Consider the following 18,366-nt stretch of genomic DNA (forward strand, 5'->3'; position numbering starts at 1 on the left):
GTTTATTTGTTATAGTTCCATCTTTTATTGCCAGTACTGTTAACATGGGTAGTAGTAGTGTGTTCACTGAGGGTAACACGGAACACTCAGCAGATCATTTTCCCTGTGCCTGCTGTAGCCCCTGCAGTTACAGGGTTCTGCTTCTTGGCTCACACCCATATTTAGAGTATTATCTCTGGGTGACATGACCCTGGACAGGCCTGTGCTCACTGGGCTCCATTTATTGCTGATCCCTGGCACACACTGTCCCTGCAGGTCCCCTGTGTTCTCCTGGCAGCTCCCAAGTTGGTTCAGTTAAACATTCACCTGCAACCAGCTCTGTCACATTCTCTATAGCCACAGAAACATTAATCACAGACCATTCTCCACCTGCTTGGGCACTGGCCACACAAATGTAGAACCTGAAGCTGATGTCAGTCCCTTGAAGGCCAGACTGGGACCCTGATCTCAGCACAATGAGCCCCTGGAGAACAAGCAAAACAAGGAACCTCTATAGAGTCTATCCCTTGGCATGTTCTTGTGAGTGACTTTGCAAAAAGCCCCAAGACTTCATGTCTTGAGCTAAGGAGAACCCCTTTCCTGATGGAGCTGCTGTTGTGGAGCCCAGCTGTGTCCCAGCAGTGCCCATGGCCTGTCCCTGCCTGTGATCCCAGGATGAACATGCAGCAGGTCTGTGTCCCAGCTGGCAGAGGACCAAGGCCTGAGTCCAACACAGGGGCTCTGCAGGAGAGTGTCCAAGTGCAAAGAGACCAGTTCAGAAAAGGCCCAGTGCTGGTGCTCCCTGTCAGTGCTGGTGTTTCCTGTCAGTGCTGGTGCTCCCTGTCAGTGCTGGTGTTTCCTGTCAGTGCTGGTGCTCCCTGGCAGAGCTGGTGTTTCCTGTCAGTGCTGGTGCTCCCTGGCAGAGCTGCTGTGCTGGGACTCTTCTCTGCACAGCTGAAACTGCCAAGTAGCTCCCTGAAAGCCTCAAAGGAAAAATGCCAGAGGAGCAAGGGTACTGCAAGAGAGTTTATTTTGTTTAAATATAGAGTTTTAACAATTACTCCATTAGAGATTTAACGAGTCAAATTAATGAACTAGACATTGAATTAGATGAGAAGATGAATAAAATAATTTATTTCATTGAGGACAACATTATGGCAAAAGGAACCCATGGGCCACCAAGAAAAACCTGGGAATGCAAGAGGAGCCTGTCATGAGTTTTACTACAAACACTATACAGAAGAAAACCAGAAGGTTATTGCTGCTGCAAAGCATCCAGTCATCATTTTCCTCAGGGCATCCTTGAGCTCCTGGTTCCTCAGGCTGTAGATGAGGGGGTTCAGTGTTGGAGGCACCACCGAGTACAGAACTGACAGGGCCAGATCCAGGGATGGGGAGGAGATGGAGGGAGGCTTCATGTAGGCAAAAGATGATGTGCTGACAAACAGGGAGACCACGACCAGGTGAGGGAGGCACGTGGAAAAGTCTTTGTGCCGTCCCTGCTTTGAGGGGATCCTCAGCACAGCCCTGAAGATCTGCACATAGGAGAAAACTATGAAAATGAAACAACCAAAAACTAAACAGACACTAACTACAATAAGCCCAAGTTCCCTGAGGTAGGAGTGTGAGCAGGAGAGCTTGAGGATCTGGGGGATTTCACAGAAGAACTGGCCCAGGGCATTGCCATGGCACAGGAGCAGGGAAAATGTATTGGCTGTGTGCACCAGAGCATTGAGAAAGGCACTGGCCCAGGCAGCTGCTGCCATGTGGGCACAAGCTCTGCTGCCCAGGAGGGTCCCGTAGTGCAGGGGTTTGCAGATGGCAACGTAGCGGTCGTAGCACATGATGGTGAGGAGGGAAAACTCTGTCTCAAGGAAGAAGAGAAGCAAGAAGACCTGGGCAACACATCCTGCATAGGAGATGTCCCTGGTGTTCCAGAGGGAATTGTGCATGGCTTTGGGGACAGTGGTGCAGATGGAGCCCAGGTCTGTGAGGGACAGGTTGAGCAGGAAGAAGTGCATGGGGGTGTGCAGGTGGTGGTCAGAGGCTACGGCGCTGATGATGAGGCCGTTGCCCAGGAGGGCAGCCAGGGAGATGCCCAGGAAGAGCCACAAGAGCAGGAGCTGCAGCTGCCGCGTGTCTGCCAATGGCAGGAGGAGGAAGTGGCTGATGGAGCTGCTGTTGGACATTTGCTGCCTATGGATGTGGAGCACTGTCCAAGGAGGAAAACAACAGTGTCAAGTATGGGCAGATGTCTTTGAGAAAAATCAAACCCACTACCCAATAGCCCTCTCCCTCCTGCACACACCCACCACTCTTTCAGGAAACTGATTCAGCTCCATGCCTGGAGCCCTGCTTGGTGCTCACTACATTTTCCATGAGGAGCAGACCCTTTGCCCACTGTCTGTGAGGACTCAGCCCTGCTCTGCTCCGGTGGGTCATGGGCATGGTGGGGGCAGGGCCTGTCCTGGTGTTCAGCTGTGTCAGATGAAACTGCTCCTAATGCAAAAGTGCTTGTCACCTGCTGCACTCCCAGTTTCTGAGAAGAACTGGAATTCCAGAAGGCAGTGTCAGAGTTTTAGGTGTTTTGTTTCTGACTTCCCTCATCAACCCTATGTCACAACCCCTCAGCATTTCTGCTCCTTTCAGGGAGAGCAAAGCTGGTCCTGCCAGGCAGGAGGATTGTCTGTGGCTTAGTGCAGAGTAGGGGGAGCTGCTCTGTCCTTCTGTCTTGTTCCAGCTGCCCTGGACACCTTCCTCAGAGAAAGACTGGTTAGACTCCCATTTCTCTCTGAAATGCCAACAGACATAAGATCAGATGGATCCATCACAGACCACTAAATGTCTCAGCCTGGCTCAAGGTCCCAAGGACACATGTGGCTCATCTCACCAACCCAACAGCATTTCCTCAGCACAGCATCTGCCCCACTGCACTGGGGCTTTCAGCCTGCATAATTGGGCTATGAGGATGATTTGCATTCTTGAGGGCAGCTGCCAACTTGGAGGGACACCTCAGAAGAGAGGCAAGTGTCCTAACAATGGAGTTTTATTCAGGGAAAAACACCTCATTCTCAAGGCACACAGACTTCACTGCCCAGACAAGGACAGGTCAGAGGAAAATTGGAATGTCTCATTCCCATGGACTGACCTGCCTGGGATGAATGACAGGATGAGTGTTTGACTCTGTAGCTTGAACTCCCATCCCCAGTGAGCCTGACTGAGAGAAGGAGGAAACAACCTCAGTAACACAGGCAAGGTGAGAAACAAGAAAATCCAAAGTGAGGATCCAGATGGGACAGGCCAGGGTAGAGCTCACTGGGCACTCAGGGCAGCATCACCCTGAGCCAGCTTTGCCACCCCCCAAACAACAGTGCCAGGTAGTTGTTCTCAGCCCCTGTGCAGCAGCTCAGAGTTGCCTCTGGAACTCAAACTGCCAGGTATGTGGCTTGAGTGCTTGATAGAAATCCTTCCTTTGACCTTCTCCTTGAAGTATCCCCTGGAAAATATTCTGAGGTTCTCAGGTTCTGTGAGGAGCCCTGACCATGAAACTCTGACTTGACAGCAGAAGAAATCTGCCCCGCCCTGCCCTGCCCTGGCAGGATTTGCTGTTTCCACCCACAACCTCTCCCCCAGCACTGAGGGAGCTGCCCATGGCAGGTGGCAGAGCTCCTGCCCTGGCACAGCACGCTGGGCTGCAGGACCCTGCTCTGCAGGACACTTTGAGGCAGTCTGGGTGGCACAGCCTGGATTCAAACCCTGCAGCCATCCCTGGGAGAAGGGAACCCTGCTGGGATGTCCCTGGCATGGTGCTTTGCAGCACATCCTCATCTTCAGCAACAGAGACACTGTGATATCCCACATAAGGGACCCCCCAGGCTGTGGGATGTGCCAGCGTTGGGAGATCTTCCCACAAACTGCACATACATTGCCCTTCATGCACTTACCATGTGAAAGCCTGGAAAGGTTCCTCTTCCAGTGGATCCTCCTCTCAACTTTCCTCACACCCCAGGCTGTGTGTAACCTCTCTCAGCTTTGTTTTTCTCCCCTCGGTGGCTGCAGGCAGTGCCCTGAGCCCTGCTGGGCTGTGCACAGGACCTGCTCATCATCAGACCTGTCTCTTTGAAGCTTCTCTTGGTTGCTACTCTTGGTTGAAGCTTCTCTTGTTTTTCCTTCTGTGCCAGGAGCCCAGCTCAGCTCAGCAGCACAGCAACAGCCCAAGGCATTTAATGACCCTTGGGGGGGTTTCGTGCTGGGTGCCTGAACTTTAGTCCCTGAAGAAGGTTCCAGAAACCTCTTGAGAAACCAAAGTTAGATTCAAACTCCAAAGTTTCTTTACTGTTAATGTGTCCCAGTGAGGGACACAAAGGAGAAAACACCTTCGAGGTCCAGATAGTGCAGAAACCTGAAGGCAGTGATGACAGGTGGGGACAAGCAAGGCAAAGGTGACTCTGATGTTGAGTAAATATGGATGGGTGTCATTATTCCAAAGGGTCAAGTCATGGCCCCCAGCCCCTGGGAAGGAAATTCCTGTCCCTCCCTCCTTGCTCAGGGCTCTTCCTGGGGCACTGGGATGTGGGGAAGTGCAATGCCAAGGCCAGGAGGATGGGGTGGCACCTCCCAGGCTGCTGAGCAGGAATAAGGAGACAATGAGGCCCCAGGGCTGCAAGGCTCACTTGTCTCCTCATGCCATCAGGGGCACGCACAGCAGCCATGGCCAAAGGCCTGCACAAGTTGGCTCTGGCAGGGCCTTTCAGCTTCTGCTCATCCCTGTCTCCTCTCCAGCCCAGGCTGTCCTACAGTGTCCAAGCCCTGCCCCTTTCCCTACAGGCTGTTGTCATCCCCCTGACTGCCCCACCTGGCTGGCACCTTCCTGCACTGACATCTCTCCCTCCTCCCTGGCTCTTCCATAAAGCCTTGGGCTGATCCAGGCTCCTTCTGGGGGATGTGTTTCACCACAGCTCTGACCTTAGAAAGAAATTCCTTTCTCCCTGTTTCCAGTCTGGACCTCTCTCACTGCCCTTGGTGACATTGTTTCTTTCTCATTCTATTTCCAAATACAAAGCCAAAAAAAGCTGAAACCAGCACTGTGTCACTGCTGAACCTCATGCAATGAAGGGTCCATTTTGACACTACGGGGCCTCGTGGGATGAAAAGAAACTTAAGGCATCATGGAAACTCATGGAATGAAGGGACCATTGCTACACTGTGGAAGCCCATGGAACCAAAGGAGTCTGGGGACTCTGTAGAACCTCATGGGGTCACAGAAAATATGGAAGGTTTAAACAAAGCTTATTAGAGAAGGCATCTTCTTAGAGCTGCGAGGTGCAGAAAGGACCCCCTTGCTTTCTGAACTGCTCCTCAGAGAGGAGCCTGCGTGTGACAGGATACAATGTGAACCTCAGGTTTACTCTGTGGTTCAAATTTAAGGAATTATAGAGGTTTGATTGAATCACTTTCTCCTGCAGGTTTTAATGATGACACATCAGATACGTGAAATCAATTGTTTATTGTGACAAATGAACAGACAAAACAAGAGACAAGTGAACAGATGAAAGATCTTAATCAGAATTATTTACTGCACTGGGAAAGTTAAAAACATACCAGTAGAGCATATTATAGCATAAAATAGTGCAGTTCACTGTATCAAAACAAATATTTTAAAGCAGTTGTATCAGAGCCAGAAAAAAAGAAATAATCATTAAGCAGAAATTGGTGTAACTCACCAAAAAACTAAAGAGGGCAGATCTCTCTCCTTCCCTTAACCCCTGGGCAGTGACCATGAAGAGCCGCCTCTGTGCCACAGGAGAAGCTCCACACACTTCAAGGCAGTCTGTGGAAGGATCTGCCATATGGAACTTGGACTGGGCTTTTCTAGTTACACAGTGAGGGATTGCTAGTCATGTATTTCCAGGCCAGTGAGCAGCTTATCTGTCAGCTCCTGTTTCACAAAGCAAATGAGTATTTGAATCTTGGTGTTGTCAATGGTTGTGTCAGACACAGGAGCACAGGGTCACAGGTGCCATGAAACTAATTTTTCATGTAATACTGTTGCCGACCAGCTCTAGTGAAGACTGCACACACCAATGTGATGTAAAGCAAATCCCAAGTTTATTCAAAAACACAGGTATATATGACCTCAAGTGACCCCGCCCCAGGTGCGGTGGTCTGACTCCAATTGGTTGAGGCTGGAAACATGTCCTTTTAAGGTGAAAACGAAACCTGTAAGGTGGTCCTCCAGACCCACCTGAATTAGAGGCTGCAACATCTCCCCCTTTTGTTTCAAAGAACAAAGCAAAAATGCAAACAACATAATACACATCATGCATATTGCAACTTGAACAGAAAGGCTGAAAATTTTGAAAATTGAGAAATAACATTTTGAAAATCTTAAATTTTGCTAATTCAAGACTTAACAGGGTATTTGCAGGTTACACATCCCTACCTCCCCCTCTCTTTTCAAAATAGAACTTTTGGAAGGAGGTACAGTAACTTTTGTAAACTAACACAAACTAATACATGACTAAGACATGTATGTTTGGAATTTGCAAACTTACAACTAGTGCAAAACAGGAAACTTTTCTTTCACGTGTGAAATTGTGGTTCTTCCTGTGCAGTGGTCACTGCACAGACCACTGTAAACAAACTACGAATTTTATTGAATTTTGTGCAAAGTGTCCAAGAGTGCAGAGTGACTTCCCTTAGCAAAGAAGCAAGTTCAGTCCAGCTGAGCTAAATCTCCTTATGTTCAAGGTCCATTCTCAGAACTTCTGTGTGGCCATCACAGAGGTTTGAGAATGAAGCTTTGATTTTTAGACCTTATACACTCTTGGTAAAGCAGTAAACAAGTGTGAATTCACAGAGAAAATTCACAAAGGCTAAACATAACCAACACTGAAAGAGAGTAAGTACCGATGATCTTACGCTCTCTAGAAAATGTTCAGCAGCTGAGGGGACAGGTGTCCTTATCCCTACAGCCTGCTGGGCAACTTGGCAGTGCAATAAGCTCAAAACTGCACTTTAACTGAAAGTTAACAGAATTTCAAAATACAGGCTGAACAACATGCTCTTGAACTGGACTGTTCTTGTTTGATTGGACAGTTAATGACTGGTCCTAGGCTACTGCTGCTTGTGGTTGTGGTTGCCATATGGGGAAGGCAGCGTGGCTCCAGTTTCCATGAGCTATTTGACTGGCTGCGCCCCATGGCTTGCAGCCCCTCTGGTTTTTTGGAGGCCCAGCTCCCCACCCCATGTTTGTTAGAGGAGTGCCATCCTTTTTATATTTAGAATGACAATCCTGGGCTTTGTGACCAAGTCTGTGACAACGGTTACATTCTCCAGTGAACCTTTGAGTTCTGCTATATTTTGGTTGTGCTGGACAAGATTTTGTTGTTAAATTCCAGGGTCTTTTCCCCCTTTTTTGGGTGGATTGTTTGCTAAGAGCTGTGGCTGGAGCAGAGGCATGTAGCTTTGCTTTTTCCTCCTCTTCTACCCAGGGCAATCTGGCACAGGCTTCAATTAACTGTACCAAAGTAGCTGTGGCTGGTAGAGAGGCTATGAGCTGTTTGCATTGAGGATTGGCATTATTAATTACCAGATCTTTCAATAATACTGGTTTCATTTCAGGGGTAAGATTTGGAGCCATGTCCAGGGCTTCTTTTACTTTGTCTACAAATTCCATAAATGTTTGTCCAGGTTTCTGCATTATTTGCATATAAGGTAGAGAAGGTTTTCCCTTCTTAGGCAGATTAGAGAATGCGGTCAAAGCAGCATTCTTTGACTGTTGCAGAATATGAAAATGTAATGCAGCTTGTGTTTGTGGGTCTTCATAAGCTCCTGATCCCATTAGCTGGTCTAAAGATGCTAATTTTAAGGGATGTCCAGTTTCTAAGTGTATATTTTTTGCCTGTTCCTCTCTTAACTGCTCTTTCCATTTCTGTTGAAATATCATATAAGCAGTAGAAGGTAGAATAAACTCCATTAAAGCTTTAGTGTCTGCTGGGATTAGGTTATTGTATTTTATGAAGGCTGTGATTTGGTGTTTTACCAAGGCATTGTCATAGCCGTATTGAAAGACTACACTGTGTATTTTTTGTGCAATTTTCCAATCAAGTGGCTCCCATTTTGAGCCTTGTGTAGTGTTAATCACAGGCGCAGAAACCAGGGGTTGCAGGGAAGGTGATGGTGTACCTACTTCTGCAGCTATGGATACTAACTCTTTGTACCTTTGCTGGGTATTAAATGTGAGGTGGCGAGGTGGCTTTGTGACTCCATCTGCAGCATCTGGTACCTGGGTATCAGAATGCTTTGAAATTAAGTTAGCAGCATCGCGATTCCCATCTCCCCCCAGCCTGTTCCGAACAGAGGCTTCTTTGTCTTTTGGTGCTGTTCCTTTAAACGGCTGTGCTGTTGCTCTCCATTCTGGAATACAGCCAGTGGGTGTGGCTGTCGGTGATGGAGGCTGCAGGTACCAGGTTGCCGGCGCAGGGGCAGTCTCTACCGGCGCGGGGGGTTCCAGTGCCGGTGTTGGCAGCTGCGGGCTGCGCACGGCTATCGGGGAGAGGGTCCCCGCTGGTGCTGCAGAGCTTGGGTCCTGCGCGCCCAGCGCTGACGCTTGCACTGTGAATGGCAGGCAGTGAAGGGAACGCCCAGGGGGAGCTCCGGTGGCTCCGCTCCACTGGGGAGGAGTCTCTCCCCTCTCCATGACGCGGTCGATCCACGCAGGAGGTGGTGGGGGTGGCGCGGGAACTGATCCGCCCCCGGCCCCTGCGGGCTGCGGCGGACCCGCGCCTGGCGCATGCGCTGTGATTGGCAGGCAGTAGGGAGGGGGGTTGGGCGGTCCTGGCGCCTCGTGGTCAGGGCGCGCCGTTCCTTTGTTTGATTTCGCGGGCTTTGCCAGCACGTGGTCTCTTTCTTTTCCTGGCCACGCGGTTATGGCGGGCAGCTGTAGCCCTGCTGGAATGTCTGCCTCAACAGTCTTCTGCCGCAACGGAGTGACTCCGGCGTACTCACGGGGCGGCGGGGAGCGCGGCGGGGCGACCCCAGCCCCGAGGTACCCGCAGGGCATTGGCGGCAGCGGCGGCGGTGGTGGCGCCGAAGGTGGATGGACAGGGGGAGAGAAACTCCACGGGGTTTGTCCCCCCCTCCACATGTCTCTTTCGGCTGAGGGCATTCTCCATCACGCCTTCTCGGAGTTAGGATTTAAATAAAACTCAGTCACGGTTTGGTTTTCTGCGGCGTGTCTCGTGGGGTTCCAAGGTTGCTGCTGAGGTCCGGCCGCTTCTACAGCGGCAGCCGGTGGTCTCATTCGCTGTGCACAGGCTGTTTCTTGGTAGTTGTAAGGCGGTGCAAAGACGACTTCTTGCCTTTTTGCGGTGACGAACGGCGTGGAAAAGCTTTGATTCCATGGTTGCTGTGCTCTTGCCGGGTTTTCCGGAGCGGGAGCGGGCGGTGCCGCGTGTGGGTACCGCGGCGGGGGTCCCACAGGCGGCACAGGCGGAGAGGGGAACCGCGGCGGCGTTTCTGCGAGCGGCGGTGCCCACGGCGGTGCAGAAGGATGTTCAGGGGAAAAACTGCTCTGTAGAAGCTGACTTTTCTCCCTTCTCTCCGGTAGCTCGAGGTTTTTACGGGCTCGTTCTACCTCTAACAGCATTTTTCTTACAGCTGCATATGACGGAATGAGCGGCAAAAATTCGTCGGGTGCAGTTTGCACTAAATTCCACAAATCTGCCCCAATTTTATCACACACTTCTATGGAAAGCGTGGAATTGGCATCTGTTAGGTGCCTTCGAGTGAAACACCAATCCAAAAATTCCTGTAATGCTTGTCTTTCAATGTTTGTTTTTGTAACACGAGCTAGTTTCTCAAATTTATCAAGCAATAAGTTCGTTTTAGACGAGTTGGAATTTCCCATGTTTCTTTAACTCACCGGTTCGAAGGTCGTGGTTCCTTCAGTCCACGTTCTTCCAGCAGCTCTCAAGGCCACTACACAAAACTCCCAAGTTTACGGGAGACAGAAGCTCTCGGGGGCTTCTCCACAAAGCACCCAAAAAACCTGGGGCATAGCAGCTCTCGGGGGCCACTTCTTAAGGTTCTAGGCAGGTGTGCAGGTGGGTTTCATGTTCTGAGACACGTTGGGGTCCACCATTTGTTGCAACCATACCTTGTGGAGACTGCACACACCAATGTGATGTAAAGCAAATCCCAAGTTTATTCAAAAACACAGGTATATATGTGACCTCAAGTGACCCCGCCCCAGGTGCGGTGGTCTGACTCCAATTGGTTGAGGCTGGGAACATGTTCTTTTAAGGTGAAAATGAAACTTGTAAGGTGGTCACTCAGACCCACCTGAATTAGAGGCTGCAACAGCAGGGCATGAGCACAGCCCAGGTGTGGGCACCTGTCAGAGCCCTGACACTTCTGGCTGTGACTCCAGGAACAACCTCCACTGCTGCAGTGAAATTCATCTCACAGGCCTCACATAGTTCCATTGCAAATGTCCCTGTCTCCTCAATTGCCCTCCTCTGCCTTTCTGTCCCTTTCATCCCACACCAGGAAAGCAGCCTGGGGACCATCTCACCTGGGCAGTCAGAGAGGCTCTGTGAGCAGGAGGGGCAGTGTTCTCTAGAAGGTGCTTTTGTCCCCTTTGACATGGCCCAGAGCACAACTCGGGACTATGAAAACATTTCCAGGCACGAACAGCTTGGAGAGATCTTTGAAGGCAAAAATTGGGAGAGGAAGAATAAAAGAGGCAAAATTAGAGATATGAAACCTGCCCAAAGGAGTTCAGGAGCTTCTCTGAGCAATTTTCCTGCATTCAAATAATTGGTAGGAAATGTACAATGATGAAAAATAATTACACAAGTATTTTCACATAAACAGTGAGTGAATCAGATTAGTACATGTATGTGGTGTTGTCACTGAAGAAAATAGGAAAAGTCATTGAAATTAAAAACAAACAAACAAACTCGACCTTGTAATGACAGGCCAGGAAGTCTTTAAAAATTATCAACTTCTGACTGCAGAGGTTTCAGATGTGTCCTAAAATCCACACTCCTGCCTTCAGGCCATGACCTCCCAGAGCAGCCACCCAGTTGGACACTGTCCCAGAGATGCCCCGGGGCAGCTCAAGTACCCAAGGGTGAAAAGTCCCCCAGGGTGTGTGTGAGCCCTTGTGGAGCAGGAGCTGGTGGGCAGGAAGGGACCAGCTGGGGAGGGCAGGGAATCCCCCACCTCCAGCAATGCTGGCCAGGCTGAGGAGGGTCCTCTCCAGCACAGCAGAACATCCTGTCCCCTGGAGGGCTGTGCTGTCAGGTGTGTTCCCAGGGACTGACCGGCCAAGGTGGGCAGGCAGATGCTCAGGGGTCATAAAGGGCATCACAAAGCTGAGCCCATCCAAGTGAAGGATTTAGGTGAGTCAGGAGGAACTGGGACAAAAGGAATGGAGTATTTGGGGGAGGGAAGAAGAGATGGCCAAAAGAGAGGAAAGATTTAATGAGGTACAAACAGGTTCAGTTCATGCTGAGGGTGTTAAAATAAGGATTATGCAAACACTCCTGATGGACCTTCACCTGAACTTTGTGAACCATTGCAACTTCTGTTAGGATGTGAATATAACTTGATTCCCCTGTTTTTACCTCCAGTCATTTTCTCTCAGAAACAAAAGGAACTCTGGGACTCTGTGGAAACTCATGGAATCAAGGGTCCTTTGTGACACTTTAGGTCCTTATGGAGCCAAAGGAAATCTAGGACACTGTGGAATGCCTTGTTATCAATCCAGTGGCCATTCTGACACTTGGGAACATCATGGAATCAAGGTTCTGTTGTGACACTGCAGGACCTCATGGAAACCAAAGCCCATTGTGACACTGTGGAGCCTCATGGAAGGAAAAGGGACTCTGTGAGGCTGTGGAGCCTCATGGAATCAGGGGATCATTGTGAGACTACAGGGCCTCATGGACTCCAAGGAGTCTTGGGACATGGCAGAAACTCATGGAATCAAGGAGTCATTGTTAAACTGAGGTGCCTTATGAAGCCAAAGAGACAATTGTGACAGTGCAGAACCTCATGGAATCAAAGGAATCCTGGGACACTCTGGAATCTGATGTAATCAGTGTGCAATTGTAACACTGGGGAAACACATGGAACCAATGGGACATTGTGACATATGAAGCCTCGTTGAAGCAAAGGAGTCCTGAGACCTTTGGATTCATAGAATCAAGGGACCATTGTCAAGCTGCAAAACCTCAGGGAATCAAAATGCCATTTTGACACTTCAAGGCCTCATGGAACCAAGGGAATCCTGGGGCACTGTGGAACCTTATGGAAATATTTTGCCTCTGGCTGAGCTGCAGTTCATGTCCCCACAGCAGCCCTCCCAGTGCTGTGCTTTGCACTGGGAGCTGGACAGGGGTTGAGAACACAGCAGTGTTGTGGCTGCTGCTGAGCAGGGCTGGCACAGCATCAGCTCTGCAACATTCCTTCCCCAGTCGAGGGCAAGATCCTGGGAGGGGAAACAGCCAGGCCAGCTGAGCCAGACTGACCAAAGGGATATTCCAGACCATGTGACATCAGCTCAGGTATCAAAGCTGAGGAAAGGAGGAGGAATGGGGGTTTTCATTGTTTACAATATTTGCCTGCTGATCAGCCACCCCATGTGCCAAAGCCTGGCTTCCTGGGAAGGGGCCGGACATCTCTGCTGATGGGATGTAGAGAATAAACCTGGTGATTTTCCTCTCCACTTGTGCACTCAAACTGTGGCTTTTGATTTAATAAAGTGCCTTATCCCAATCCATGAGTCCAGGGCAGTCCTTGGGCTTAGTCACACATGATGGAGGGGGTAAAAAATTGGAAGAGAATGAATAATGACATTTTTTGAATAACATGAAATCAGGAGGAGGAAAAGAAGTAAAATTATAAATGCGAACAGCCTTGGTCTCTCATGACATACACTATGAGCCATTGGCAAAGTAAAGCAAGGAGTCTCTGGCTGCTGCAAAGCATCCAGTCATCATTTTCCTCAGACCATCCTTGAGCTCCTTGTTCCTCAGGCTGTAGATGAGGGGGTTCAGTGTTGGAGGTACCACTGAGTACAGAACTGACACCACCAGGTCCAGGGATGGGTAGGAGACAGAAAGAGGCTTCAGGTAGGCAAATGAGACAGTGGTGAGAAAAAGGGAGACCACAACCAGGTGAGGGAGGCACATGGAAAAGGCTTTGTGCCTTCCCTGCTCAGAGGGGATCCTCAGCACAGCCCTGAAGATCTGCACATAGGAGAAAACAATGAAAATGAAGCATCCCACAAATAGAAAACCACTAACCACAATGAGCCCAAGTTCCCTGAGGTAGGAGTTTGAGCAGGAGAGCTTGAGGATCTGGGGGATTTCACAGAAAAACTGGCCCAGGGCATTGCCATGGCAAAGGGGCAAGGAAAATGTATTGACTGTGTGCAGCAGAGAGTAGAGAAACGGAGAGACCCAGGCAGCTGCTGCCATGTGGGCACAAGCTCTGCTGCCCAGGAGGGTCCCGTAGTGCAGGGGTTTGCAGATGGCAACGTAGCGGTCGTAGCACATGATGGTGAGAAGGATATAATCTGTTGTGATGAAGGAGAGAAAAAAAAAGACCTGAGTAGCACACCCTATGTAGGAGATGTCCCTGGTGTTCCAAAGGGAGTTGTGCATGGCTTTGGGGACAGTGGTGCAGATGCAGCCCAGGTCTGTGAGGGACAGGTTGAGCAGGAAGAAGTGCATGGGGGTGTGCAGGTGGTGGTCAGAGGCTACGGCGCTGATGATGAGGCCGTTGCCCAGGAGGGCAGCCAGGGAGATGCCCAGGAAGAGCCACAAGAGCAGGAGCTGCAGCTGCCGCGTGTCTGCCAATGGCAGGAGGAGGAAGTGGCTGATGGAGCTGCTGTTGGACATTTGCTGTCTCTGGGTACTGGCACCTGTCCAAGCAGAAAAACAGTAACAAGTTACTGTAGATGTCTCTGAAAAAAGAACTAAGCCTGTCCTCATGTAAACCCCTTAAATGACCTCTCATGATTCTCAAGATATCTTTGGCTGGTCATTTTAGGACTTCTAGAGAGGCCTGGCTCAGAAAGCTCTAAGGAATATCGAGCTCTGCTGATTTTCTGCAGGAATCAGTTGTACTCAACAACAGCAGAGAAATAGGAACTGGGAGTGATGTTTTTTAAACTCATTCATGGCACTAAACAGCTTCTCAGCCTTGTCACTCACAGTTCAAACGACTGCACAGCACAGCTGTGGACTCATAGTTGTTTTTTGTTTCCTTCCAGTTGCTCCACCACAGGGAGTGGAGTTTTTAAGGCACAAATCCTTTGCATTTATACTCGTGTCTAAGAGAAACCTGGCAGGTCCTGTGAATCAAAGGGATCGTCCATTCCTGCAGTGTGGGGCAGACAGTGTGTCCTTCAGCCCTGCTCTCAGCTGCCCAAGGCTGTCACCTCTTTGACCTGCAGGGCAAAGGCACTCAAGTGTTCTCATGAGGAGAAGCTGCACACTGCTGAGAGCTGGTGACTTCAGTTTGCAAGTGCACATCTCCAAACTCCTCATCCTGTCTCATCCTACCCAAGGCAGATCTCAGCTCTCCCCTCCCAGCCAGGGGCACACAGGGCTCATTGCAGCTGCCTGCACACACCTTGCAGCCCCACTGCCATGGCCTCGGTGCTGAGGGGCTGTGGGGAACACAGAGCTGCAATGGCACAGCTGTGCCCTTCAGGAAGGCAACCTGCAGCACAGCAGGATCATCCAGGGAAAGGGCTGAATGTCCCAGAGGTGTTACATCCTCAGTGGAGAGTCCTGTAGACCCATTGCTTGGAGCTCCCACCTGAGCTGGGAACAAAGGCAGCATGAAGAGGAGGAGAAATGGGGAAATTGTGCCCCACTCCTCTGGAGACCCCACAGGGACAAGTAGATGGGCAAAGGGAGTTTCCCCTCATCAGGGCTCTGTGTGTCAAGAGATGCCCCTGACCCCATGGCCTTTGAGGTAGAGGTTCTCCTGGCTATTGGAGGAGATCAGGGGCTTCTTCTGGGAAAAAATCAGCAGAGTAGGAGATGGCCAGAGCTGCCCTAACTGCCCTGCCACGGCATTTCAGCAGCAACTCCCTCTCACTCCCTGCCCAGGGCTCTGCTCCCTGGAGCTGTCCCTGCCAGCAGCTGCTTCCCTGTGCCCAGGGCTGTGCCCTGGCAGTGCTCCCAAAGCCCATCCCAGCCCTGGGTACTCAGCTCTGCCCTGTAGAGCCCTCCCAGCACAGGGCAATGCCCAGAGGCAGTTCTGGTTGTGCTGGGGTTTGGAAGAAGCTCAGAAATTCATGAGAAATGGAATCTCAGTGTCTTCATATGAAAAGAAAAATAAATTGCCATCTCCATCTGCGCCCCCAGCCCAAGGAGAGTGGAAAACTCAAAGCACAGACTCTCCCTTCAGGTTAATGCTGCCTTGATGTCTTTATTAAAGTAACCTTGGGTGATCTGGAGCTGTGAGCAGCTCTAACCCCACTGCACCCATTCACCTGCAGAAGGACCCTGCCCTGACAGGTGTCACACCTTCAGCCAGATCTTATCCCTGGAGCACCCTGGGAGATCCCCAGGAAGGCTGAGAGTGCCCCTGGCAGCAGCAGAGCCCCTGCCCTGACACTCAGTCCCCTGAATGAAGGGACCCTGCTCGGACAGAGAAGCCCTGGGCACCCCTGGCTAAGCACCCACCTTCCCACCCTTGTGCCATCCCCAGAAGAAAGATTTCATGCTCTGTTTTTGTGATCATAGAATCATAGAATCGATTGGGTTGGAAGAGACCTTTGAGATCATCAAGTCCAATCCTTGGTCCAACTCCAGTCCATTTACCAGATTATGGCACTCAGTGCCACTTCCAATCTGCATTTAAAAATCTCCAGGGATGGTGAATCCACCACCTCGTTGGGCAGCCCATTCCAATGCCTGATTACTCTCTCTCTAAAGAATTTTTTTCTGATATCCAACTTAAATTTCCCCTGGCAGAGCTTGAGCCCATCGTGCCCCGTTGTCCTATTGCTGAGTGCCTGGGAGAAAAGACCAGCCCCCTCACCTGGCCAGAACTTCCCTTCAGGTAGTTATAGACAGTAATGAAGTCACCTCTGAGCCTCCTCTTCTCCAGTCTAAACACCCCCAGCTCCCTCAGCCTCTCCCCATAGGGCTTGTGCTCCAGTCCCTTCTCCAGCCTCGTTGCTCTTCTCTGGACCCGCTCCAGCACCTCAACACCCTGCCTGAACTGAGGGGCCCAGAACTGAACACAACACTCAAGGTGTGGCCTCCCCAAGGCAGAGTCCAGGGGAACGATCACTGCCATGATCCTGCTGGCCACGCTATTTTTGATACAGGACAGGATCCCATTGGCCTTCTTGGCCACCTGGGCACACTGTTGGCTCATGTTGAGCTTCCTGTCAATTAGTACCCCCAGGTCCCTTTCTGCCTGGCTGCTCTCCAGCCACTCTGTGCCCAGCCTGGAGCGCTGCAGGGGGTTGTTGTGGCCAAAGGGCAGGACCCGGCACTTGGTCTTGTTGAACTTCATCCCATTGGAATCAGCCCATCTCTCAAGTCTCTCCAGATCCCTCTGCAGAGGGTGCCATAGGGAGTCCTTGCTCTGGACCAAGTCATTCTCCACAAAAAGGAACCCTGAGAGCCATCCTGCCAAATGTGAGCTGCAGCAACATGTGTGAGCTCTGGGAGAGCCCTCCAGCACACTCCTGTATCACCCTGAACCCAGAGACTTACTGTGTTAAGGACTGTTCAGGTGATTCCATCAGTGAACTCTCAGCATTCTGACACTCCACAAAGCCTCTCATCAGTGTCTTACTTCTCTGCTGTGCCCTGGGTGTCTGCAGGCAGTGCCCTGAGCCCTGCTGGGCTGTGCACAGGAGCTGCTCCTGGGCAGAGCTGTCTCTCTGTAGCACTGCCCGCTTGCCAGGAGCTCCCTGTGTGCCAGGAGCCCGGCCCAGCTCAGCAGCACAGCAACAGCCCCTGGGGGGAATTTCGTGCTTAATCCCTGAACACCAGGCCCTGAGTGGAACTTGAGAAAACCTCTCAAGAATAGAAAGTCTTCTTCCAACTGCAAAGTTTCTTGTAGATTTAATGGGTCCCACTGAGGGACACAATGGAGAAAATGTCCCCAGCATTCAGTTAGAGCAGAAAACTGGAGGTAGTGATGAAAGGTGGGACAAGCAAAGTAAAGTTGGCTTTGATGTTGAATAAACACAGATGTGTTTAACTAACTGAGAGGTCTAAGCCTTGACCTTGTAAAGGAAGTATCACAGCCATGCCACACAGCCCCTGGGAAGGCAGATCCTGTTCCTCCCTCATTCCTCAGGGCTCTTTGTGGGGCACTGGGATGTGGGGATGTGGAGATGTGAAATGCCAGGGGCAGGATGATGGGGTGGCATCTCCCAGGCTGCTGAACAGGGACAAGGAGTCATCCAGCTGGGGCCGGTCACCAGTGGTGTTCCCCAGGGGTCAGTGTTGGGTCCAGTCCTGTTCAACATCTTTATTGATGATTTAGGTGAGGGGATTGAGACCATCATCAGCAAATTTGCTGATGACCCCAAGTTGGGAGGGAGTGTCGACATGCTGGAAGGCAGGAGGGCTCTGCAGAGGGATCTGGAGAGACTTGAGAGATGGGCTGATTCCAATGGGATGAAGTTCAACAAGGCCAAGTGCCGGGTCCTGCCCTTTGGCCACAACAACCCCCTGCATTGCTCCAGGCTGGGCACAGAGTGGCTGGAGAGCAGCCAGGCAGAGGGACCGGGGGGACTGAGTGACAGGAAGCTCGACATGAGCCAACAGTGTGCCCAGGGGGCCAAGAAGGCCAATGGGATCCTGTCTTGGAGCAAAAATAGCGTGGCCAGCAGGACCAGGGAAGTGACCCTTCCCCTGTACTCTGCATTGGTGAGGCCACACCTTGAGTATTGTGTTCAGTTCTGGGCCCCTCAGTTCAGGAAAGATCTTGAGGGGCTGGTGTGGGTGTACAGAAGAGCAACAAGGCTGGGAAGGGACTGGAGCACAAGTGCTGTGGGGAGAGGCTGAGGGAGCTCAGGTTGTTTAGCCTGGAGAAGAGGAGGCTCAGAGGTGACCTCAGGTGGCCAGGTGGGGATTGGTCTCTTCTCCCAGGCACTCAGCAGTAGGACAAGGGGGCACGATGGGCTCAAGCTCTGCCAGCGGAAATTTAAATTGGAGATGAGAAAAAAAATCTTTATAGAGAGAGTGCTCAGGCATTGGAATGGGCTGCCCAGAGAGGGGGTTGATTCACCATCCCTGCAGATTTATCAGGTAAGATTGGACATGACACTGAGTGCCATGGTCTAGTAAAGGGACTGGAGTTGGACCAAGGGTTGGACCTGATGATCTCAGA

At 50.9% G+C, this 18,366-nt stretch overlaps 2 protein-coding genes across 2 annotated transcripts; both read right to left on the minus strand.

The window, feature by feature from the left end:
* Positions 1-1,211: 1,211 nt before the first annotated feature.
* On the minus strand, positions 1,212-2,168 carry LOC139684056 (olfactory receptor 14A16-like). Its single transcript, XM_071579660.1, has one exon. It carries the CDS (start codon positions 2,166-2,168, stop codon positions 1,212-1,214), a length of 957 nt encoding a protein of 318 aa, XP_071435761.1.
* A 10,758-nt stretch (positions 2,169-12,926) lies between these two features.
* On the minus strand, positions 12,927-13,892 carry LOC139684081 (olfactory receptor 14A16-like). Its single transcript, XM_071579681.1, has one exon. The coding sequence runs from the start codon at positions 13,890-13,892 to the stop codon at positions 12,927-12,929; it is 966 nt and encodes a 321-aa protein (XP_071435782.1).
* Positions 13,893-18,366: the final 4,474 nt, after the last annotated feature.

The sequence above is a fragment of the Pithys albifrons genome, chromosome 31, assembly GCF_047495875.1.
Source record: "Pithys albifrons albifrons isolate INPA30051 chromosome 31, PitAlb_v1, whole genome shotgun sequence".
NCBI classification, from domain to species: Eukaryota; Metazoa; Chordata; class Aves; order Passeriformes; family Thamnophilidae; genus Pithys; species Pithys albifrons.